This window comes from Suillus paluster, assembly GCF_016628075.1.
Source record: "Suillus paluster strain FC165 chromosome Unknown EDB91scaffold_5, whole genome shotgun sequence".
NCBI lineage: Eukaryota > Fungi > Basidiomycota > Agaricomycetes > Boletales > Suillaceae > Suillus > Suillus paluster.
In genome coordinates, this window is record NW_024537565.1 from 475,845 (window position 1) to 497,897 (window position 22,053).

At 49.3% G+C, this 22,053-nt stretch overlaps 6 protein-coding genes across 6 annotated transcripts; 3 read left to right on the plus strand and 3 right to left on the minus strand.

The window, feature by feature from the left end:
- The first annotated feature begins 1,287 nt into the window (after positions 1–1,287).
- EDB91DRAFT_1105212 (uncharacterized protein) lies at positions 1,288–5,024 on the plus strand. Its single transcript, XM_041317413.1, has 5 exons — positions 1,288–1,411; positions 1,459–1,683; positions 1,757–1,891; positions 1,925–2,835; positions 2,883–5,024. The coding sequence occupies exons 1-5, from the start codon at positions 1,356–1,358 to the stop codon at positions 4,679–4,681; spliced, it is 3,126 nt and encodes a 1,041-aa protein (XP_041182096.1). The 5' UTR covers positions 1,288–1,355; the 3' UTR covers positions 4,682–5,024.
- A 1,250-nt stretch (positions 5,025–6,274) lies between these two features.
- On the minus strand, positions 6,275–6,724 carry EDB91DRAFT_1045626 (uncharacterized protein; the record flags this gene model as incomplete). The annotated part of the gene is made up of 1 exon (XM_041313203.1): positions 6,275–6,724. One exon carries the CDS (start codon positions 6,722–6,724, stop codon positions 6,275–6,277), a length of 450 nt encoding a protein of 149 aa, XP_041182097.1.
- Positions 6,725–7,578: 854 nt separating this feature from the next.
- On the minus strand, positions 7,579–9,008 carry EDB91DRAFT_1105221 (uncharacterized protein). Its single transcript, XM_041317414.1, has 9 exons — positions 8,908–9,008; positions 8,823–8,856; positions 8,690–8,763; positions 8,579–8,640; positions 8,384–8,526; positions 8,238–8,333; positions 7,924–8,186; positions 7,816–7,870; positions 7,579–7,761 (listed from the first exon to the last, which is right to left on the minus strand). Exons 1-9 carry the CDS (start codon positions 8,919–8,921, stop codon positions 7,708–7,710), a joined length of 795 nt encoding a protein of 264 aa, XP_041182098.1. The 5' UTR covers positions 8,922–9,008; the 3' UTR covers positions 7,579–7,707.
- Positions 9,009–9,053: 45 nt separating this feature from the next.
- Positions 9,054–13,426, minus strand: EDB91DRAFT_1105226 (uncharacterized protein). Its single transcript, XM_041317415.1, has 3 exons — positions 13,285–13,426; positions 9,368–13,231; positions 9,054–9,319 (listed from the first exon to the last, which is right to left on the minus strand). The coding sequence occupies exons 2-3, from the start codon at positions 13,187–13,189 to the stop codon at positions 9,179–9,181; spliced, it is 3,963 nt and encodes a 1,320-aa protein (XP_041182099.1). The 5' UTR covers positions 13,190–13,231; positions 13,285–13,426; the 3' UTR covers positions 9,054–9,178.
- Positions 13,427–14,701: 1,275 nt separating this feature from the next.
- EDB91DRAFT_1298172 (uncharacterized protein) lies at positions 14,702–16,687 on the plus strand (the record flags this gene model as incomplete). Its single annotated transcript, XM_041324945.1, has 11 exons — positions 14,702–14,866; positions 14,925–14,938; positions 14,991–15,141; positions 15,195–15,543; positions 15,601–15,619; positions 15,671–15,698; positions 15,756–15,780; positions 15,828–15,863; positions 15,918–15,942; positions 16,001–16,061; positions 16,113–16,687. The coding sequence occupies 11 exons, from the start codon at positions 14,702–14,704 to the stop codon at positions 16,275–16,277; spliced, it is 1,038 nt and encodes a 345-aa protein (XP_041182100.1). The 3' UTR covers positions 16,278–16,687.
- A 2,596-nt stretch (positions 16,688–19,283) lies between these two features.
- Positions 19,284–20,034, plus strand: EDB91DRAFT_605129 (uncharacterized protein). Its single transcript, XM_041327847.1, has 3 exons — positions 19,284–19,444; positions 19,497–19,647; positions 19,701–20,034. The coding sequence occupies exons 2-3, from the start codon at positions 19,546–19,548 to the stop codon at positions 19,920–19,922; spliced, it is 324 nt and encodes a 107-aa protein (XP_041182101.1). The 5' UTR covers positions 19,284–19,444; positions 19,497–19,545; the 3' UTR covers positions 19,923–20,034.
- Positions 20,035–22,053: the final 2,019 nt, after the last annotated feature.

Genomic DNA, 22,053 nt, shown 5'->3' on the forward strand with positions numbered 1-22,053 from the left:
GATGACATCATTCAACGGGTACTTACGACCAGCTCCACAAGTCTCGGTTACCACTCGATCTAGGGCTATCGAGTCGATTCCTCGCCACTCCGGACCATCGCACCAAATGTAGTGGAAAGACGTTCACACGACGGACAGGTGAGGATGAGATAACCCTGCCCAGAGATTATTTGGATCCACAGTAGTGTCCTTAGAAACCGATCATTATCAGTGTAGCGTTTCGCGGGAAGAACGTCATACCTTACTTCGGTGCGCGGAGTCGGTGTGTCAGCTGTCGTAGATGTGGGTTGGGTCAGGTACTCACTGAAGGCTTCCCGCGAAGGATGTGCCTGCAATATTGAATAAAGGTCCCCAAGGGTTGCCGGCGGTGCTATCAGTAAAATATATCCGCGGGTCGTTCAAGGTATGTCGCCGCTCTTTATGATGCCTGACATATGTCAGTCAGTGATTAGATCAGCAAGTGGAGACTATCACTGCAAGGAGAGCGCCTGCGCCGAGTTTCGGGCCCAAGGGGTAAGGCAGGCGGCCGGATTTACAGTGACAGGTTCTTTGTAATGGAGCTTCTCTACAACGCACAAAGTCTATCAGGCAAGATGGCGCTCAATGTCAAAGGGTATGTTAGACTGGAAGGCGAGCCTATGCAGGGCATACTGCCGATGCTCAGATTTACAGCGACAGGCTTTTATATTGGTTATTGTAGAGGTCAGGGATGACCAGACGAGGGCTCAATACCAGCATTTTCGGCCAACTGGACTAATGGGAAATTGATCCTGAGGGTAGTTGGTCACGGAGGGGTATTGAACATGACAGGAGTTAAAAAGTTTGTTACGGAGTGCCAAGAGGTGAAAGAAAACGGGAGCGGGATGTTCCGGTTATAGAGAAGCACCGAGGAGATGAAAATCAGGGACGGAAGGGAGAGAGCAGGGTCAGACATAGAGTGAGGAAGAAATGGCAGGAACGGGTTAGTATATAGTGCCATAGAAGTGCCCTAGAGTGCCACGTCAAGTTAACGGTGTTCCGAAGAAAGGATACTTATAACGAAAGTATTTATCATTGTATATAATTTGATTGGATCTCCTCTAATGTGGGGGTTGAGGGGGATGATGTATTTGATAGAGTTTTGACCCAGCAGGAGTCAGGACATGTCTTGGACGAGAGTAAGAAACCAGTCAATGCCTCGGAGAAGAAAAGAAGATGAGCGTGAGAATATTTATCGGCGCGTGCCTCGGTATAACGCGTGGGAGCCACGTGGGTAGATATACTACGAGGAGTGTGAAGCGTGTCTACCCTTTTAGTTTCTTTTCTTTTCTTTGGTGTTTTTTTTTGATTATACCCCAGGTTAAGTTACAGTACATATGTCTTTGGGATTGCATATAGTTGATCCTCGTATTCTGAGTGATCAAGTTGATCTGTGAGTTAATTTATTATATTTAGTATTAAGCTAACCATGTTTAACAGACCTTCTGTTATGGTGACTTCACTTAGCGCACCTCCTCGCTGCCTTTCTTCTCGACCTTCTACAATGTCATCAAACTCAACGTCATCATCATCAGCCGATAACTTGTATTCTAATCTCGCTACTTTCAGTTTTGGTGAACCAAGAACTTCAGCTTCTTCATCTTCCTACGATTCAGATGACGAAGCACTACCAATCAGCCCACTTACTCCCGTTAACAAGAACTGGTGCTGACCGTACTCCCTCGTCCTTCTGTATCTTCAAAATACGTTTTCTACTTTCAGCAGTCATCCTTCGCAGGGTCCTGGGACGCCCAGCTTCAAACCCCTTTCCCTCATCTTCACGTACTTCCACCTCAATCAGATCACGTGGAACAGAGCATACAGATGAAGAAAGCAGCGAAGTTCCCTCATCACCCGATCTCATTCCCGAGGCGTAGCGTTCGTCATCGCAATCGTCTCATACCAGACAACGTGAGTCAGCACACATTCGGTCATACCGCAGTCCGATACTCTACCGCGTCAATTACCTCCTCTCGTTCAGCTCACGTGCTAGTTTCCGCTCAGAACTAAGCAGTGATGAGGAGGTAGAGATCGCTTCTTATGACGGTGGTTCGTCACCAGTCACTTTTGCCCGTGACCTCGACAATATCGACGAAAACAGTCCTGTTTTCCACCGTTCATTCTTTGAGCCTCGTCGTGGCAGCCTTCCAATGGCAATCCCAGGTGCCACTTCAGATGCAGTCAGTAATCGCAGCCGCGAAGACAGCATCCACACAATACGTCGTCCATCTCGCAGCCTCGATGACGATCTCAATTTTTCCCACAGTGAAGATGATCCCGCTGCAGTCGTACCCCGCAGTGACCCCCTCACTCGCGCTGACTTTCGTTCTCTTGTCGAGGCACAGACAGTGCAACCGCAGCAAGAACCAGATACATTCGCTGGCATTGACCTCTCCTATGTCTTTTCCGGAAAGAGCGAGGGCAGCATCCGCTCATTCCGATCATCCGCCCAGCTCTCATTCCTCGCTGCCCGCACAAGCAGCACAGGCGAGCCTTCTTCATTCCGCCCACCCAGTAGTTGGTTGAGTGGCCCACGCCGTCCCAGTGCCGGTACCCTGCCCAGCAACAGCGGTGAAGATACCTTTCTCAACCTCATCGTCCAGTACGAAACTACCAACCATTGGATCTTTTCGAAGGAAAAGGCAGATGCCCAACCTGTATCTACTACGTCATCAGTGCGGTACAGTCGTCCGTCCATCAACACAGCCATCCCGATCAACATGGAAAAGGCAAAACGTACCATGTTCCCTGGTGCTCAGGAGATCTGGCGAAGCGACCACGTCGGTCGTTATAGAGTCGATAGACTCGTGTTCAAACGTACGTTCTTCCAGCTCTCTTTTCGTATTAACTACATCTCCCCACAGCATCCACTGCAGACCCTGCCAAAGCTCCCCAACAACGCATCAACGTCCGACACATACCCGATCCGTTCCTCAAGGGCCCCAAGACAGGCGGGCCAAGTAGCGTCATTCACAAACACTCACGTGCCACTGCATTCTCGATATTTCGATCCTATTCGCTTTTTCAACCTAAGCGTGGTGGGACGTCGGGACAGTCTGGATCACGCAATATACATATGCATACGAGTGGAGGTATCATGCTCGCGCCGAAGAAGGTGCAAGAGCAATATACGAGTACGAGGACAACCAGCAAGCTTAGTACGCATGGTTTACTTGAGGAAGGATCGAGGAAAGCTGGTGGAAACGGGGACAAGTCTCGACGGGCATTGCTTGAGAAAGAGAAGCGGCGGGAGAAAGAGAAGGAAGAGGCAAAGAAAGCCAAGGCAAAGGCAAAGGAGAAGAAAAAGGAGAAGAAGAATGAGCGGGGGAGTAATCCGGCAGAGAGCACGGAGTCGAGTACGACGACGAGCAGTGCTGGGAGCGTCAATCCGGCTCATCTCATATCTGCACCCGCACGAGCAACGACATCCAAGATCACATTCGCTCCTTCGACTATGTCAAAGTCGCAAGGAAAGCTCCTCCAGTCAACGAGCGAACCATCATCGCCGGAAGCGTCAGATCTGCCATCAAAGAGACCCCTTGAGTCCGATTCCTCTACATCCGTCGCCAGCAACCGGATCCATCGCGATTCAATAGACTCCGACGAACACCTCCCAACTCGCACCCCACACGCAGAAGCTTTTGGAACGCTCGATCCAAACGATATCGAGCACCTGCGCAGAGCGCAAAAACCTTCCGACGGCAGCAGTTCACTCGCAAACCGCATATTGAGACGACTGCGCGGGGCATCCTCCCGTCCAGACAGCACCGCCCTCCCAGCCGTAACTCCCCAGAACGCCTACAGCCCCCCTTGGATAGTCACTGCCGGACGCGATCAGAACGAAGAACACGTCCGCGTTCTCACTGATCTCAACAACTCCTTCCGCGATGTGGGGCTTCTGCATACGCAACCACATAAACCCGGTTCGAAGAGCAGCGCGAAGAAGAGAGCGACGACGCATGATATATTCAATTACGTCCCTGAAGATTCTCTTTACATGCTCCTTCCTCTCTGGGCAGGCGAGACCGATCCATCTATGAACCCACCCGCAAGTAGCGGCGACGCGGCTACCACCCTCCCTACGATACCCGAAGCCCGCCAGTACCTCCTGGTGTGGTATGTCCCATTCGAAGACAAGGGGAGGCCAGATCATTCAGCCAAGAAAAAACCGAAGCAAGCGTCCCCCCCACCCGAAGCCACCGCCGAAACCAACCAGAAAAGCGTCTACCTAAGCAATTTCAGGGTGAACGCTCGCTTGGTTGCGTATGACAATCTTCGAGGAACAGGGATCCGAGTGCCTAGCGATGGATTAGCAATAACAGCACCTGCATGGGAAGCCAATAACCTCCCCATCATCGATACCCAATCCGAATCCGAATCCGAATCCCAAATCGAGGAAGAAGACGTCCAGCCAAAGCAAACGGTGATATGCGTGTGCGACAACCGAGAACACGGATTCCGTTTTCTACCCGATGGACTGACGGAACTTGGGCTTTGTTTGAAAGAAGAGGTCCCGTTACCTGCTGCTGATAATCCGAGAGCTATTTACCTCGGGCATGAAGTTTCGGACGTGAGGCAGCATCTGACGCCTGTTGGGAGAGCTGCTGTTGAGATGGTTTGGTTGGGGTGTTTGGCTGTCACTAGTTTTGGGCCGTACGTATGAGGTGTCATTTTTGTATTTTTCTTTGCTTTTAGGGGCCGGAGTCGGAGTCGAAGTCGAAGTGGTCCTCGTCGTTATTTATGTTCCATCTCTCTCTTTTTCACTGTCTCCATATACAACCCCCGCATGATATATATCGATTTTAGAACTTGCTGTATACTTACTACATAGTCCTCGACGTCAGTTCCTTTCTTGCGTGCATACGATTTTACATTACATATATCTTTTTCTTTTCGTGTTTTTTACTTACTAGTGCGCTTTCGAGGTTTTTTAATTAGTTTGTATACTTATTACTTGGTTTGCCTTGTTTTTACTGTATGCATTATGTGGAGTGGAATGTATAAGGTTTGTATGTATGTTTTTCGTGTGTCTTGACTTGGCTTTGGCGGGAGGTTTGTTTTCAGTTCTGGGCCACTGACTCATGAGTGACTAGTGACTGATTAGAGTGTTTTTGCTAAGAATTTTATCAAACAGGAAAGGAAATTTTGCTTACGTGCGCGCAAGCTAATTGGCCGAGGGCCTTCATATCATACTTAGCAAAAACACTCTTAGTAAGTTCATCAACAAAAGAGCCTGAACCATATATGTGAATACATGCTGCCCGAAGCATATATTCACATATATGTCACAATGTAAGACCTTGTGTACAACTTGTGTATGTCTGAAAAGCTAAATCACAGTACACATGCTCATGTAAGCTTCACAAGGCCTTGCATGCTTCGGGCTCTTTTGTTGATGTTAATGATTGATCATATGACAATGATTGCGAGTCCTGGCGGGGAGTCGACACTCCGATTCCCAACACTTCACTGCACTGCACTCCGTAGCTCAGCCCGATGCCCGTGACCATACGTACTTCTATCGGGGAAGACTGACACCGTCGTTGTCAGTCTGCCCGTATAGATTCGAAGTTCACGATTTCCCAAGCGCAGCGTGGCGGTCTTGAAATACTGTGTTATGGTCATTTTTCTGCGATCGAGGTGGGGACAAGTCACCACTGGTGTCGGTTCAGTCTGTAGAAGACCTGACTCGGAGGTGCGTGGGCTTACTCGCCATTTTTACCCTGCTTTGCCGCGGTGTTACAGTCGTTCAGATAGACCACCTGTCTCATTAGAGACGAATTTGCCAAGCCATGAGGTTGTCACGGTTGGCTGGACGCTCCCCCCGTTGTTATAGTATGTGTACCCGACGATTTAACTTACCGTGCAGCCGCAGCTTTCCAGATCCATCACTCGGTGACTCTGCGCCAAAGCTGAGATGATAGTGCAGCCGTTACTCCCTGGACCACGATCGCGTCTGGCTGACAGTGCCCAATACCCGTCGAATAAATGCAACTATTATAGAGGATTATGACAATAATGTCACGCTGCGTTTCTACGTGTCAGAGCAACAGAACTTGATTGACGAGGTAGGCTCGTTATTCTATCAAAACGACGAGAGGTTGATGGCAATTACACAAGACGTCTATGATGCTGATAATGATACAAATGCAGAATACTGAAAAATGTCTAGACTCTGTAGTGAGCGCTCCCGCTATGAGCAGTATTATTGAATTTTTCTATCCACTACTCACAAACCCCTCGATCTCCACCACATCTAAAGATTAATGTGGCCGTATTCCCAGGCCTCCACAAGGCAGCACATCTGCGTTTGAAGCATCCCAAGGTAAAGCTCCCAGCTGATGTCAAAACCTCTGTGTCGGAGATGACGGAGAACGTCCCACACCCAATTCTGGGAGTTCCATGCGGGGTCGTCCCATATGATATGAACCCTTGAGATATCCCTTTCGAACTCGCCGAGCCGGTGCGCAGCTACTCTTCCAACTTTGAAGCTTCCGCGCCAGGCACTGGGTTCGACGTGTGGCCGCTGGCGCCTGTACTCTACGGTGTACGTTTCGGAGTCTCCCAAGAGGTGGTATGTGTTCCCGATTCCATGACCGGTTGGGACATGGATTGCCCAATGGAGGGGATTGGCCAGTCCGCGCTCGTTTCGGCCTCGCCAAAACTGGACGAGCTCGACGTTGTAGTATGTGATTGGGGTAGGCATATTAAAAGACGGCTATGGAATAGGATAAGTTGCGATTCGCTGGATTTCTCTGTTAGTTTACTCACCGAGAAGACAGAAGACAGACAGATGAGGGACGGGTGAGTATGAAGTTTGAGCTCATCCGTGGCCTAGATTTATATTCAAACCCTGGTGGATGTTGTTTCGCGAGCTTCGAAGTGTGGATAACATGACATGCCAGGCCGCTGTGGTCGAAGATTGTGAGTATGGTGGTGTGCGCTTTGGGTGGACCACAAAGTGCCTTTTCCGGTCGAGCCACATCTGACACACAATGGCCCATTCAAACGCAGGTGAATGGCTGTGGCATCCACTAGACAATTCATACCCTGCTTTGACTTCCGGTCATTATCGGCACTGATCGCATGATGACTTCGAGGGATATTTGACAATGGCTCGTTGGAGTTCTTTATAACAAATAGAAGGTTCAAGCTTAAGCTCAAGATATTAGTCCTTGCCCGAGTACTTAAACCTACATAATTAGGCTGGGTCCGACGAACTTCCGAAGTTCGTGCATCGTGCATGATTCATGCATCATGCACATGCCTCACCCTGTTTCAACAGTCGTTTCAAAATTTTCGGATACTATGAGCTCGCACCAAGAATACTCACAATTTATCTCATCGCAACGGTACCCAAAGCATGATCGGAGATTGAAATTGGCAGTCGTGAGGCCTCCCATGACTTGTTCTTTTTCTGGGCAATCTGCCCTGAAAGTTTCGGGCAGGTGACCCTTTGAACTTTCGAAGCAAAGTTGTACACATCCTGTTACGGGTTTACGATATGAAGTCATTATCATATGCATTCTGCTATGCTTTGACATCAGACCAGATCTCAGTACAGCTCATCTTTTTAATGCACGGTCATGGAATCCATGGATTACGAGGTTGATTTACACGCATTAATATGATTGTCCGAAAGAAAGAATCTGCCTGAACAGATGTGTATAATGAAATGAAGCAACAAGGTCAATTGGCCCCACAGATGGATAGTTCTCTCATTTCTTGCAAGACCGCCTCGACCTAACCTCGACCAGTGAGAATATAAACGAGACGTACACGTGACAGTTGACGTACCTGCGCATCCAGCTGACCTGCAGCATAATCATCTCTTACATTGTCCGCAAAATACCTGATCACATCATAAGCCAGACCAACCCATCATTCTCAAACCCCAAAACTCACCTCTGTACAGCGCTCATCTTCTCGTATCCCTCCTCTGCAAACTTGCATTGCATGCGAATCATAGCCTCGAAACTGGGATCGAAATATGGTATGCGCAGGTCCAAGAGTTGCGGGAGCTCAGAGATGAGTTGGTCATTCATGAGCTCGAAAACCTCTTTGGCATCGTCATGTTCTTGTTGTGCTTTTGGAAGCTTTGTAGGGTCTTCACTTGGTTTCTCGATCGTCTTTCGTAGTTTGCTACGTGCGGCGTCGTAATCCAGGAGCTGAAAAACCGTTGAGTGGGATCGCTCGGAGCCCTTTATCAATAGTATTACCTTCTTGTTACGTTTCGAAATATGTTCGTTCACGATGGGGAAGTAAGCATTCATCTTCCCGAGAGGCTCCATGATGGTAGTACGGTAAGGAGCATCCTGCAGGAGATGATAAATCAACAATACGAACAGAAGCAAGAATCGCGTACGAGTTCCCTCTGAATGCCTGAATCAAGCTCTTCCACTGCGCTCTTGAAGGCGTGACTCGCCATAGCTCCATCCGATGTACGATCAGCAGCGCCGTAGAAGGTCTCGATGGTCTCAGCCAATCGCGCCTGTGTGCCTGTCATAGCTGCAGTACTATTTCAGCATCTTAAATGTCACAATGAAAGCATACGACTCACAGCGCATGGCATCCTGATATTGCTTGCTGTCCCTCTGCAATGCTTGACACTCCTTCTCAAAGCTGGGCAAAGTCAAACGACAAGGATGAAATAAACTACGCATGCACGTACGCTCTGTACTTGGACTCTTCGTCTGCAAATTCACGGTCTACAGTTCGTTCGATCTGTCCGGTCTTTTGCAGTACCTGAGTGGTTGAGACGAGTCATGGATATGCTTTGTGTAGGATCGAAGATGTGTTCCTACCGTTGTACCCGCTCTATTCAGCGACTTCTTAAACCTAGTGGATATCAGTTTACTTCAGCGAGCCACCTCAAAGTTGGAAACAGACCCTGTCCAGCTCATGGTACGTCGGCTTTAGCGTGTCTCACGCTCAAGAGGTTGTTGGAGAATGACAAGTATTGATCAAGTTGCAGACTGCGTCCATCCAGCTATCCTCATAATGAGCTTACGTAAATCACACAGGATCAATTGCAAATTGCACTTTGCAGGTTAAGCGATCGAAGACAAACATGAAGACAAAGTTAAACGCATATAGCATAGAGGACATGCTGCATCATATGAAAGGACAAAAAACATCAAACCTTCGCAAAACCAGTTCGTCACTCGAGGCGTTCCTCCAAGGTCCTATATGGGTAGGGCGGTTGTGTTCGACCTCGGCCACCACCACCACCTCTCCCTCTCCCAGCGTCACCTCTGACACGACCCTTGCCGCGAACCGGGTTTCCACGATGTCCCGGACTCTAGAAAATGGTTAGCTCCTTAATTTGGGCCCCACGTAGAGGACCTACCGAAAGCCGCCCTAGAAGTGAGGGTTGGCCGTCACGGACATCACAGGGACGCTCTTCCATACTGTATTTCGCATCTGAGGGACGCCGGATAGGATCCACGGTGTTGGTGTAATCCGGTGTGTAACTGCTTTCATTCTGCCCGCCTCGCCTATCAAGTGTATCTCTTTGCGACCTAACTTGGCGGGATGGCGAGGGTGACCGTAGTCGAATATACGTTGAGCCGCGGAACTCTGATGGTGATGTAGAACGACCCCTGTGCCACTCGGGAGTAGGGGAGCGACGGGTCGGTACCACTTCGCGAGGATTCCGATAACCTCTGTCTCGCTCTGATTCATAGAGATCGCTTCTTGGTCGACGGCGATAACGATTGTCATCTTCGTTATTGCGCTCTGCTGGCCTTTTCCTGTCACCATTCATCGGCGACAGTGGACGCGGAGGAGGAAGACCGGAGTGAAAATCTGCGACAACAACATTTTGCTCGAGGTGTCGTGAATGAGAAGAGGTCGCAGATGCAGGAGGGGGAGAATAATGGTCCGGGTAACGAGGGCCGCTTTGCTGACGCTGTCCATGATCAACACGAGACCCGCCGTTGGTACCATTACTGCGGGCGGAAACTGGAGGTTCTGGGGATCTAGTTCGTCTACTAATCTGAGAATTCTGTCGAGAGTGCTGTTCAGGATCATAACCATGGGCGAATTCCAAAGGCCCAGAACGAGGGGATGCGGGATCTGCAGTCCATTCCTGACGGTCTACAGATGCATCCATGACCCAGGGATCTGGGCTGCGTGTTTTTGTGACCCTAGGCACGGGCATGGGCACGGGCCCGGATCCACCTACTGAATCAACTTGAGTACCGGCGCGCGCAGATGTATTTGGCAGTTGACTGGTGATGAGTTCAGCAAAAGTCTGAGGGATATCGTTCGGTTGAGAATCATTCGTGTTTGAAATGGCCTGAGTGGGCGGCGGACTGTCGTTTTGAATGGGAACCATGGTATCTGTGGTTTGCGCGAACACTCCTCCCTGAGGGACGTTGCTCGTCTGTTCTTGATCATGCAACTCCCCAACCACCATTTCCTCCGTCTTGATCGCCTTGGCAGGAAGCGATTCATCAGGTTGCTTCACGCTCCGATCTCCAGTAGCATTCTCCTCGACGCGGTGTCTATTCTTCTTGATGTGTCGCAAATTCGCGTCTCGCTGAGCCGGTGAGAGATCCGCCTCAGGACCAATAGGCCATTCAGCCCAGTCATTGCCTTCACTACGGATGATAGTGCGTGACTTGGGAGTAGTGGGGAACGGGATCTGTTTGAAAGTCGGAAGTCGTACATTTGACGAGGGAGAGGGGGACATATGCAACTCAGAAGCCAACTGAGTGGGATACAAAGGCGCGTCTGTGATGACCTGTCTCCCGACCTCAGTGGAAGCCGACACAAACGAAGGTGTCTTATAGGAGGTCGGGACAGCTGATGATGTCACGGGCGTCGACATTAACGATGAAAGGGGACCGTCCGAGAGTCGAGATGTAGTGGTTGACGGCGTACCAAACATAACGTTGCCAGAAGTTCCCTGAGGACGAGCTGTCTTCTTTGTCCGTGAGGTGGATTTCGTGTGCGAAGCACCTTGACCCAGCAATGGCACAGTATGTTCGACCGGCGACGCTAATTCATCCACTTCCATCTCCACGAGCATATCATCCGGGCCGTCACCATCAGTCGTAGAGATCGCGGGGTGTCCGGCACGCTCAGCGTGGATGCGAGTGGCGTTTTCCGAAGTGGTTTGCTGTTTCTTCGCGAGCACTTCAGCACGAAGCCTATTATATTCAGCCTGCGTATCGATCTGGGTGTTCTGCAGCTGTGCCTCTGCGTGTGCTGACTGCTGAGCGAGGAGGGCTGCATGCGAAAGATGCTCTCCACCAACCGCAACGGGTGGCTGTTGGCCCTGCCGAGTATCGAGCGCCTGCTCTCTGCGTTGTTGTTCTTGTTCTTCACCAGCGCGTTTCGCAGCTTCTTCAGCCTGGACTATCTGCCTCTCTGCTTCTTCTGCAATTCGCCGATGCTCTGCTGCGGCCGCCTGCAAACGCGTCTCTTTCATACGCTGAAGAGCCGAGAGAGATCGATCAACCCAATCGTTTGCCGATTTCAGGTACTCAGAAGTCCTCTTATAGTTGGCAACCATCTCGATCTCTTCTTCGGTCATACCATCCTCCTTCTCAACACAAGGCCAAGCACCAACAGAAAACTGCAGCGGTGGTGCGTTGTTTTGAGCCGGAGTCTTGTCTCTCTCGGCACGCTCTCTTTCCTTCTGCCAGTGTTTCATCTCTGCCTTTGCTTGTTCGAGAAGCTTCATCGTCTCAGTAATTTCTTCCTGGATGGCCGTGCGTCTTGACTCGTCCTCGAGCTTGCGCTGGTAGTCTCGAGCACGGCGCTGAGCATCTTGGGCGCGCCTCGTCTCATCTCTGAGTCGTGACTCCTCCTCCAGCGCCACAAGTTTTTCCTCCCTGGCGCGCAACTCCTCCAACTGCTTCTGCGCCACTTGCATCTGAGCCTGATGTTCAGCCTCCCTCGCGAGCATGCGTTCCTCGAACACTTTTCGTCGTTCGTCGAATTCCATGCGCTCTGCCTGAAATGCACGGTCCGCATCAAGCTGCAGTTTGACGGCAGCGCCGGCGGCGGCTTGAAACTGCTTCGCGGCTTCTACCAATGATACAAGGTGTGTGCTCCGCGAGGTTGGCAGATTCGAAGCTTGAGAACTCGTCAAAGCGAGTGCGTTACTATCACCAGACGGTAACAATTCTTGATCCAAGGTACCGTTTGAAGTGGAACCGCTCTGAGGATATGGGTGTCGAAGAACAATGGTGCCAGGCTCCTCTGTATTCATTTCACTGTGAAGGCCAGCAGCTAACTGGGATATATTCAAAGGGGTTGCAAATGGGGATGGAGTTCTAGAAGGCAATGTAGGAGGGGCGAGGGATGCCAAAGCACTGCTCTGTGCGTGAAGCCGGTTATAAAGGTCGGACAGGGATTCTTGCACGACTTGCTGCTGAGATCCTTCAGGTGGGGCAACGTCAAGAACTTGGCTTGAACTGAGCCCAGCTGGCGGAAAGTTCGGAGAATGAGATGCTAATAGCGTCGACGAGAATAGACTCTGGGTTGGTGGAAATTGGGGAAAGAGCCCCACAGAGAAATTTGGTTTGGGTGACCCAGATGGATTGGACAATGAAATGTTATGATTGGATTGACGAATGGTCGGAGTTGTAGGTGATGGGGCGGGATAGACAAGTTCGGGCGTTAGTGCCTTTCTGACTTTGTTGGCGATAGGTATTCCATTTGCTCGGGCTTGCATTTGCTCAGATAAAGACTTGTTTGACTCGGAAGCGACCGGGATAATCACTGCGATTGGAGGAATTAAATTGTCCGACGAAACGGGAGAGTTTGCAGCAATGTGACAGTTATGATTTATCCGTGGTTCACGTACTGGATGAAGACCTGGGGATTGTGCTGATGAGTTGAGTTGGGAAGGACCCATCTGAATCCGCTCTGCCAGCTTTCGCGAGTTTTGAACTGGGGCACCAGTGGTCACTGGGGGTGGAAGAGGTGACATCCCTGGTGAGGGAGAACGAAAGGATATTTGGCCCATCGGATCAGGCGCAGAAATACGACTGAGTAAATTGGGCGGTTTTCCGATGGTACCGAATTGGACTGGAAAACTAGGTGGCGGTTGGTGAACAGAGGTTGGCATATGGACTGGGCCATTGCCAGTCGGCGTTGAACCAGATGCCAACTCAGCTAAAAGATGAGAAGGAGTGCCAAAAATCGAGTTGGGCATGTTGTGCGTAGAATTGATAATTATCAGTGGGTATGATTATGCCTGCAGCACTGATATAACACTGGGAAGAACTTGAAGAGACGAACTGGGCGTACTTATGTGAAACAAAATGCAGTCTCGTTGCCTGACGACGAAGCTAGTGAATATCGAGAGGTCGAAAGGCGTTGAACGATCAAGGTTGTCAAAACAAATGTCAGACCAATGGTTATGAGACAAAGAGCATGAAATTACATACCGACTACGACTAGCGGTGCTATTATATGCTTCGGCAAAAACCGTAGTAATAAAGGGGTCGGCAGCGTCTTACTTAGTTGTACATGTCTTTTACATACTCTCACTGGTCACGCGCACCCGACAAGTCTACAATTCATCGTAATACTGGGAGGGTGCTACGAATCGCATACGCAACTTGATAGAACACTATTTTTGACCTGGTGCGTGTTTGCCAGGCATCTGCTGGCTTGCAAACGGTGTTTGAAATGAAATGAATTTTGTTATGCATCTTTACCTTGTCAGGTCGGCACATGTATTTCAGGGAACCTATCAAGTAATTGCAATGAGCTAAGTACTACACGAGTTCAAGAAGTACTGATGAAGGTTCAAGCTAGGCGCTCGGGGCCTCACCCTATAGTAAGTATGTGCACCGAGAACTCAGAATCCGCTACAATATATAATCCTCTAACGCTACACAAATTACGGATCTCCGAGCATCAAAAGTGGAATCCAGGCCGAGGGGTTGGTCCCGTACCCTCTCGTACTCCAAGCCAAGACACGGGAACTCCGAGTCGCTCCACAACTTGTCTGCTGCACATCGCAACCAAGATCCATTGGGTCCTACATAGTTACGTCTACCGTCCCCTGTTACAGCCTGTTACTCGTCCGAACTTTTTCGGGTCCCTGAAATTGCATACTTATCTACTCGGACTTGAAAGTTACGCAACTTTGGGGAACCGAAATAAGTAACAGGGACTCTCCTATTTACTTATAGGTAAGTACCTCTCTTAATCACCGCAAACCTCTCACGAAGCCATCCGCCAGCGCTCGCAAGGCATTCCTGCGCATGCAGTATGCCACGACGCAAGCACTGTCGTGTTCTTTTGCTCTCACGTCGCGAATTGAATTTCCTGCCCAGTGGGTACCCGGTCACCGGTGAAATCGCTGGGACTACAGCGAGCTTAGAACGCTGAAAACTACTCCATGCGGCAGGAGTAGAACTTTATCAGATTTTGATCAGATTCATGATTGTCCTGTGAGGGGTGTGTATGAATTTTTTTGTATTGTTTACCTCCGAACGAGTTCGGAGATACTGCACCATATATTATTCATAGCATCCACAGGGAAGTTGTATCTCTGTACTTTCTGCAGCTGTGTTGGACACAATCCTTGACCTTTGCCGTGCGTTTATCGCGCTCCTGAGTCCTCGCATCATCAACAGATTAACGCTTCGGTAAGTCAGACAGAACAATCAGACATTCCTACCATAATAACCTTGCATAACTTAGTGTGGGCACGATGAATAGCACTAGCTTAGAAGGGAATAATTTCAATGCAAGGCTTGTCATTGGGCCGATCCAAGTCTGTGGACTTTTGACCGCTGCATTATTCGGTTGCCTTGCCTGCCAGTCCTACCTGTATTTTGCAAGATTCACGAGCGATCACCTCGCCCTAAAAGCAACTGTAAGTCTGCCAACTGCACAATTCGCTGTCGGTTTGATCGATTGCTTCATACGGTTAGGTATCTGCAGTCTTGTACGCCCCATGTTTGATTTGATTCCTTCAAATACTGACACTGGCTCTGCAGCTTGATTCAGCTGGGCCACTTTATCTGCGTAATATCAACCTTGTGGACAATGACTGTCAGCACCTATGGTGACCCATCTCAACTCATCAAGCTTCCTCTAGCGATAGACCTGGCCATTCCGTTGACCGGTTTAACAGTATTTGTTGCACAAGTACGTGATTTCGATATGTATGTTTGTTATTTGGCGCTCACGGGTAATACCAGTCATTTTACGCATTTCGACTTTGGAAGTTGACTAGAAATATTTTCTTACCCATTCTTTGCGAGATGATTTCCGTGGTTGCACAAACTGCTACATTCATCATCACAGCAGGGGCGATTTCTATGAGGAACCTCGAGTCTTTTGGAGAAGGTCAAACGCGGATGATTGAGCTCTCTTTCATCGCGCGTGCAGCTTGTGACTTGATCACCACCGCTAGCATCGCCTGGTTTTTAGCAAAGAAACGAAACTCTGACATCAAAGCGTATGACTATCCATCATCTCCACATACTATTCCTTACATTCGTCATAGGACGATGACGATGGTCGACCGTTTGATATATTGGACAATCGGTAAGATAGGAAGCGCCTTCATTGTGTGGTGCCCTTCGTAACGTCACCTCTACACAGAAACTGCTCTTCTCACCAGGTATTTGGCTCTTTTATGGCTCACAAGGTGTTTCCATCGATGATCCATTAGTTCAATGGCTGTTACATTGGCAACATGGGTAAGCACTTCCCCCCATATTTTCCCCCGCATGGAGTATTCTCTAACTAGCTTCAAGTTTCTGGTCCAGAAGCAGCAGAACTGTGAGTGCGCTGATACCCTGCATTCTACCACAGCTAAAATGACGCAGTTTTGTGGATTGGAGCATGGTTCTTGTGGCCTAATGGTAAGGATACGGAACGCTTCACGTTAAATATATATTGACCCATGTATCGTGCAGTCGTAGGGAACTCCTTCTTAGCCTCGTCAGTTGCCAAAAAGACAAATGATAAACGCGACATTGAACTTACCAATGACATACAGGTTGAATCGTCGGTTGCTCCTTCGGGACGGTGGCGCAAGAGGCGGTCAGAGCCATGGTATGGTGAGCACCAGGTATTTTCACAATTGTTTATAAATTATAACTCTGTTTCAGACCACAATTATGTTCAACGCAGCAGCTACGCAATCACACGCAGACCCACTGGAGCCGAGTGTTGCAAGAAGTGAAATGCTCGATCAATCAGGACCAGAGACAGATCTCAAAGTCTGGAGTGGTTCATATGCGAGCCGTTTAACAGATGAGGAAACTCGTTGCTGACCATGGGCCAAATATACGATGAGATGATTTACTCTTCTCATTTGTTGGTTGACATTAGGCATGAATTGTATGCTAATGTCCGTCGGTAACGATGTCAGATCCAGTATAATCTACTAAACGTCTTGTGGGCCCCACCTCGGAGCAACGACCGCTGGAAGGAAAGGGTGTGCATGACTTCAGCAATACATGAACAATGTTATTGGATGCGGCAACACCGTGCACTACCACCATGGTCCTGGGTTATGTGGAGGTGGAGGAGCACCAGACACATCCTGGCAAACACACAACTAAACTGTCTTCATCCTTGCTATCTACCATAGGTTGATCACGCTCATGAGTGAGTGCGGCGCTTTTGCTGACTTGGAAAGTGGGCCTCGTTCAGGGCCGCTGGTTACTAGTATCCGTATCCGCTGGAATGGCAACTAGCATATGCCCGATATTCAAGAACATGAGGGCCCAACAGATACGACAGCGTCACCGAGAACGCGTGCGCTGATGAAACAATGATGTATGATGTTCAGCACATCGTCGACAGATTCTCCCGAGATTGCGATTCGTGGGAACCCCTCCGTCTTACTCGTCTCTTTCTACACCAACACCGTTTCAAGAACCTCAGTATCAGCGTCTAGCGTTTGTTCTTCTTCAACAGCATCCTTCTTGGAGCCGTGGTTTCCTTAGTTTAAATGTCAGCGGGGGGGTTGAAGGATGCTAGGAAAATCCCTTAAGACATCAAAATAATGAACTTTACGTTGCACACACCATGAATGGCAGGCTGTAGATTGCATATACGACATAAGTGAAAGACAGCTTACTCCTTGTTCTTTGCCTTAATCTATGCCATCCAGAGCTTGATGGCTCCATGTTGCAAATGTGGGGGCGCACCCATATCATCTGGCAGATTTTCGTGTAACCTCTGACACTATCCGCGTGTGCTCTGCGTTCCATGACGGTGACGGCACCTTCACGAGGTTCGCTCAAGGCCGCTTAGGCTCGATGCAGGACCTGGCTTGGCACGCGTAATAATCTCCGAGGAAGGAAGACCAGGAGATGGATGTGACATGTCGTGATGATAGTCGAAGACGAGTGAGGTGTCCAACTCTTCGCATATCGGTAGGAGATCTGCAGCATTATAACATTATAACAAAGCTGCGGTACAAAATGGATAAGCAAGTAAAGCATCATCCGCAATGAAGTCGCCATTTTCTAGTACTAGGCGCTCCTTGACGTCCTTGTGAAGGTCTTCCTTGACTGTCTTGTGAATCCTGTAACATCACCGATGAAGGAGAACGGAAGGACGTTTGGCTCGGATCAGGTAGTCCCCCCGAGCCAGACCTTGAAAGAAGGAGTAGTTGTTCCATCTTCGTGAAGGTTTGTCAGGCGCAGAAATACGACTTGAACGGTTTTCGGAAGTACCGGAGTGGAGATCTGCAAAAATCGGTGGCGGTTGGTGTTGGCATACGGACTGGGCCATTGCCAGTCGGCGCTGAACCAACTCAGCGGTTAAAAGATGAGGAGAGCCGAAAATTGACTCCGAATTGATAATGATCAGTGGGTGCGATTATGCCTGCGGTGCTCGCGGGCGTCGCCGCTGATATAACGATATTGAGTAGAACTTGAGGAGACGAAATGGGCGTACTTATAAAAAAAATTCAGTCGTGTAAAGGAAGTATCGAGAGGTTGACTCGAAGGTTATCAAAAAAAAATGCAGACCAAATGGTTATGAGACGAAGACAGCGCATAAACTAAGTTTGTTTTACCCTCACCTTCGCATCAAGACTAGCAGGGAAATTCTCATTCACCTCATGGTCGCGCACTTGATGGTGTCCATTTTTCGTAATACCGAGGAGGGTGCACGCTCCCTCCCGGCAGACGTTCCGAGGGTCCCGTCCTAGTACCGGGCTAGGACAGCTGGTGAGCACTGAGCATGAGCAAAATGTCATTGTGTATAACATCTTCCCAACCGCACGATTCAAAGTTCAAACGCCTGACTTCTCCCTCCACCTTCTCAACGACCCCCCACCCTCGAAACGTTCGCTGGGAAGGAGTGTGAGCTACGGCCCCATGATCTCGCTGTGCAAAAGGTGTTCGTTAAGTGAAGGACAGTAGTACAAGTACTTGTAGACCTGGCCCACTGACTCGGATGAATCATATTTCGATGATCATAGTACTTTATGCGCACCGAGAGCAACAATAAACATGCCAACGCAACATAAATTACAGGTCTTCGAGCATATCGCAAAAGCGAAATCCAGGTCCAGCAGTGTGACTGAATGGTGAATCACATATGAGACCTATCGGACCCTACCGAAACCTTTACCACAAGCGCCGGTGCAACTTGGACATTAGCAGCTGTGTAGTGACAACACGTGACCCCAGCGTATGTACTCAAACTTTAATTATTCTGGACTCATGCTGAGAAGAACACTGAAAACAGTAGTCCATGCCAAGTCCATGCAGCACTATTGCCGCACTTTGGCATGAGTATAGAACTTTATCACAATTTGATCAGATTCATGATTAATTGTGCTGCGAGGGCTTTACGCGGGTGCGTATGAGCATTATTTATAACATGTATGGTCGGCTGGATGACGTGACACAGCTCGCCTTCGTATAGAAGTCACCATTGCACGTCTTGACTAAGTCGTCCCATAGTCTCACATCGTCACTGCGTATTGGGAACCGTCTATAATATCAGAACTGGTACACGGCGAGCATATCGTCTTTAGAATCCACGCGTCAGCCCAACTTGATCAGCCAGGAAGAAGCTCCATCTCTGTACTTTTCTGCAGTCGTGGTGACGCAACCCTCGACCTCTGGGCCGTGCATTTGGCTGGCTTCTCGCATCATCAACTAGACGCTTTCGTAAGTCAGACACGACGATCAGACCTGTTTCCTATAACCTTGCATAACTCAGTGTGGGCACGAATTTCATGAATAGCTTAGAAGGCGCAACGATCAATTTCAATGCAAGGCTGGTCATCGGACCTATCCAAGTCTGTGGACTTTTGACCGCTGCATTATTCGGTTGCCTTGTCTGCCAGTCCTACTTGTATTTTGCAAGATTCACGAGCGATCATATCGCGCTGAAAACAACTGTAAGTCTGTCAACTGCACAATTCGTTGTTGATTTGATCGATTGCTTCATACGGCTAGGTATCTGCAGTTATGTGAGCTTCATGTTTGTCTTGGTTCCCTTAAATACTGACGCAGGCTCTGCAGCTTGATTCAGCTCGGCCACTTTGTCTGTATAATATCAACATTGTGGACAATGACTGTCAGCACCTATGGTAACCCATCTCAACTCAGTGTGCTTCCTCTAGCGGTGGACCTGGCCGTTCCGTTGACCGGTTCCACAGTATTTGTTGTGCAGGTGTGCGATTTCGATATGTATAATCGTTATCTGGCGCTCACGGGTAATACCAGACGTTTTACGCATTTCGACTTTGGAAGTTGACTAGAAATATTTTCTTACCCATTCTTTGCGAGATGATCTCCGTGGTAGCACAAACTGCCACATTTGTTATCACAGCAGGGGCGATTTCTATGACGAACCTCAAGACTTTTGGGGAAAGCCAAACGCCGGCGATTGAGAGAGAGAGAGAAATTCTATATTTATATACCGCAACAAACAAAGTGAGCTGTTAAGACGCGGTGCCCTGTTAGGGCTGTGCTGGGGAGTGTTGTAACAGGGTGAGGGATGTAGGTATAGTACGAATAGCCAAGCGGTCCGCGTTTGATGAGTTTTGGTGTGCGTGTGGGCTCGTTTGGTGTCCAGGCTTAGTATAATATGATACACTTTCTCTCCTTCCTCCTCCTTCTGATCTCTCCTCGTCTCCTCCTTCCCTCGTCACTTCCTTCTTTGCCCTTACTCAGGCTTCTGTCCCTCTCCTTTCTTCCCAGTCTCCTTCTCGTTCCAGTGCGACCTTCTTGAATGCGCTGGATTCTTGAATAAACTTCGCTAGTGCCTTTATGCCCTTCTCCGTACCCAAAATTTCGTTGAGTATGATGTTGTGTGATACCTCACGCAGATGGATGCGTTGTCGCGCAAATAGTGGGCAGTCACGTATGATATGTTCTCGTGTTTGACGTGGTTCTCCACATGGGCAGAGGGTGGGTTCGGTTGGAACGAATGCAGCGTAGTATTCTCCCATGAATCCGTGTCCTGTGCGGCATTGTATAAGACGGCCGTATACTTCTCGAGGAGTGTGAGTGAAATGTTGGCGGGGTTTGAGCGTTGGTGGGAGTCGATTTGCGAGAGCGAAGCGTCCAGTCTGTGCTGCCACGTCTCTATTCCAACTCTCTGTCCATTTCTGCAAGATCCCTTCCTTGTTTCTTCGGCGCGCATTTGCATAGGTCGAGTGGTACGAGTCGTTACGTCCAGTGGCTTCTTTTGCAAGCTCGTCGGCACGTTCGTTGCCGATGATGTTGTGATGTCCTGGGATCCATGCAATTTGGACATGATGGAGGGGGGATGTGGTTAGGTAGTCTTCGATCGAGCGTCTGATCTGTAATGCAATGTATTGTGAGGGTCCGGGTGCAGCTGCATATGCAGCCTGCACCACAGAGTTGTTATCGACGTAGAAATGTAAATGGGTCACCTGGGAATTTTGCGCGAAGCTGATAGCTCGCGATATTGCTCGAAGGAGCGCTACCATCTCTGCATCATACACCTCTGCTTTGGGACCCATTCCTTCCTGACCCCAGAAGACTTCTCTTCCTCTGTGATAGCCGGCCCATCCTGCTCCAGCTCTTTCCTCCTCTCTGACTGATTGTTTCGATCCGTCTGAGTAAACGAGAAGGTGCGTGTCCTCCGTTCGTAGATTACGAGCGGTTTGTATGTGCGCTTTGGCGGCTTCTTTCTTGCCTCCTCTTTGCTTGTCCGAGATCGTTAGGCGGCCGCGGTACGTTTCCTTCGTGTTTGCCCAAGGTGGCAGCGCAAATATGTTGATGCGTTCCGCGTTCGGGGATGCTCGTTTTGACAGACGGGTGAGTCTGGTCGATTTTGGTGGTTTGCGGCTGCGAGGACGGTATTTGTCGGTGGGAAGAGCGGGTGGGGGGTCAGCGAGGTTAAATTGTCGCCAGGGTTGATCAAGTCTCTGTAGGATTGGGTTGAACGAGGGGAGTTTGAGTAGTCGAGTGGCGGCGTTATCGTTTGCGTGTTCGAGGAAGAGGTTGATGGGGGGGATTGATGTCTCTATTTCTAGGGCCTTTATTGGGGTGGTTCGGAAAGCGGCACAGATATGTCTAAGGGATTTGTTTTGGACGCGGGTAAGCATGTTTGCATGGGTTTTCACGCCCGTCCACCAAACGGGGCTTGCGTATGTCATTACACTGCGGACACAAGCCGAGTATACAGTTCTCAATAGTGATTGCGAGAGACCTCTTACCGTATTTGCAAGCATTTGTAGTCCTTGGGCGATATTTTCCGCTTTGCCTGCCAGTTCACATACATTCCTGCGAAAAGAGAGTTTAGAGTCGAAATATATACCAAGCCATTTGATACAGTCACGGGGGTTAATTGTCACCTGTCCTTCGTCACTAGGCAGCAGGATAGGTGGTCGATCCGGTGCACGACGCCATGTGAAATGGATGAGCTCAGATTTGTCAATTTCCGCCATCAGTCCAGCTTCGCGAAGCCAATTGTTCACAAAAATGAACTCCTCCCGGAGTATTGCGACATTGTTCTCCAAGGATGGAGAGGAGACATATAAGTTTCCATCATCGATGTAGCATGCTAATGTGGTCGGTGTGGCTTTGTCCGGGCGTAATTCACGAG

What these genes read in the sequence shown, in the direction of transcription:
- EDB91DRAFT_1105212 (XM_041317413.1), top strand. Translation starts at nt 1,356, where the DNA reads ATGTCTTTGGGATTGCATATAGTTGATCCTCGTATTCTGAGTGATCAA. An exon ending in ACTCCCGTTAACAAGAACTG is followed by an intron (nt 1,684 to 1,756) that starts GTGCTGACCGTA and finishes CATCCTTCGCAG; the next exon opens with GGTCCTGGGACGCCCAGCTT. An exon ending in CGATAGACTCGTGTTCAAAC is followed by an intron (nt 2,836 to 2,882) that starts GTACGTTCTTCC and finishes ATCTCCCCACAG; the next exon opens with CATCCACTGCAGACCCTGCC.
- EDB91DRAFT_1105221 (XM_041317414.1), bottom strand. An exon ending in ATATCAGGATGCCATGCGCT is followed by an intron (nt 8,527 to 8,578) that starts GTGAGTCGTATG and finishes ATAGTACTGCAG; the next exon opens with CTATGACAGGCACACAGGCG. An exon ending in AAGATGAGCGCTGTACAGAG is followed by an intron (nt 7,871 to 7,923) that starts GTGAGTTTTGGG and finishes TGATGTGATCAG; the next exon opens with GTATTTTGCGGACAATGTAA.
- EDB91DRAFT_1105226 (XM_041317415.1), bottom strand. Translation starts at nt 13,189, where the DNA reads ATGCCCAACTCGATTTTTGGCACTCCTTCTCATCTTTTAGCTGAGTTG. An exon ending in CACTTCTAGGGCGGCTTTCG is followed by an intron (nt 9,320 to 9,367) that starts GTAGGTCCTCTA and finishes ACCATTTTCTAG; the next exon opens with AGTCCGGGACATCGTGGAAA.
- EDB91DRAFT_605129 (XM_041327847.1), top strand. Translation starts at nt 19,546, where the DNA reads ATGACTGTCAGCACCTATGGTAACCCATCTCAACTCAGTGTGCTTCCT. An exon ending in CCACAGTATTTGTTGTGCAG is followed by an intron (nt 19,648 to 19,700) that starts GTGTGCGATTTC and finishes GGGTAATACCAG; the next exon opens with ACGTTTTACGCATTTCGACT.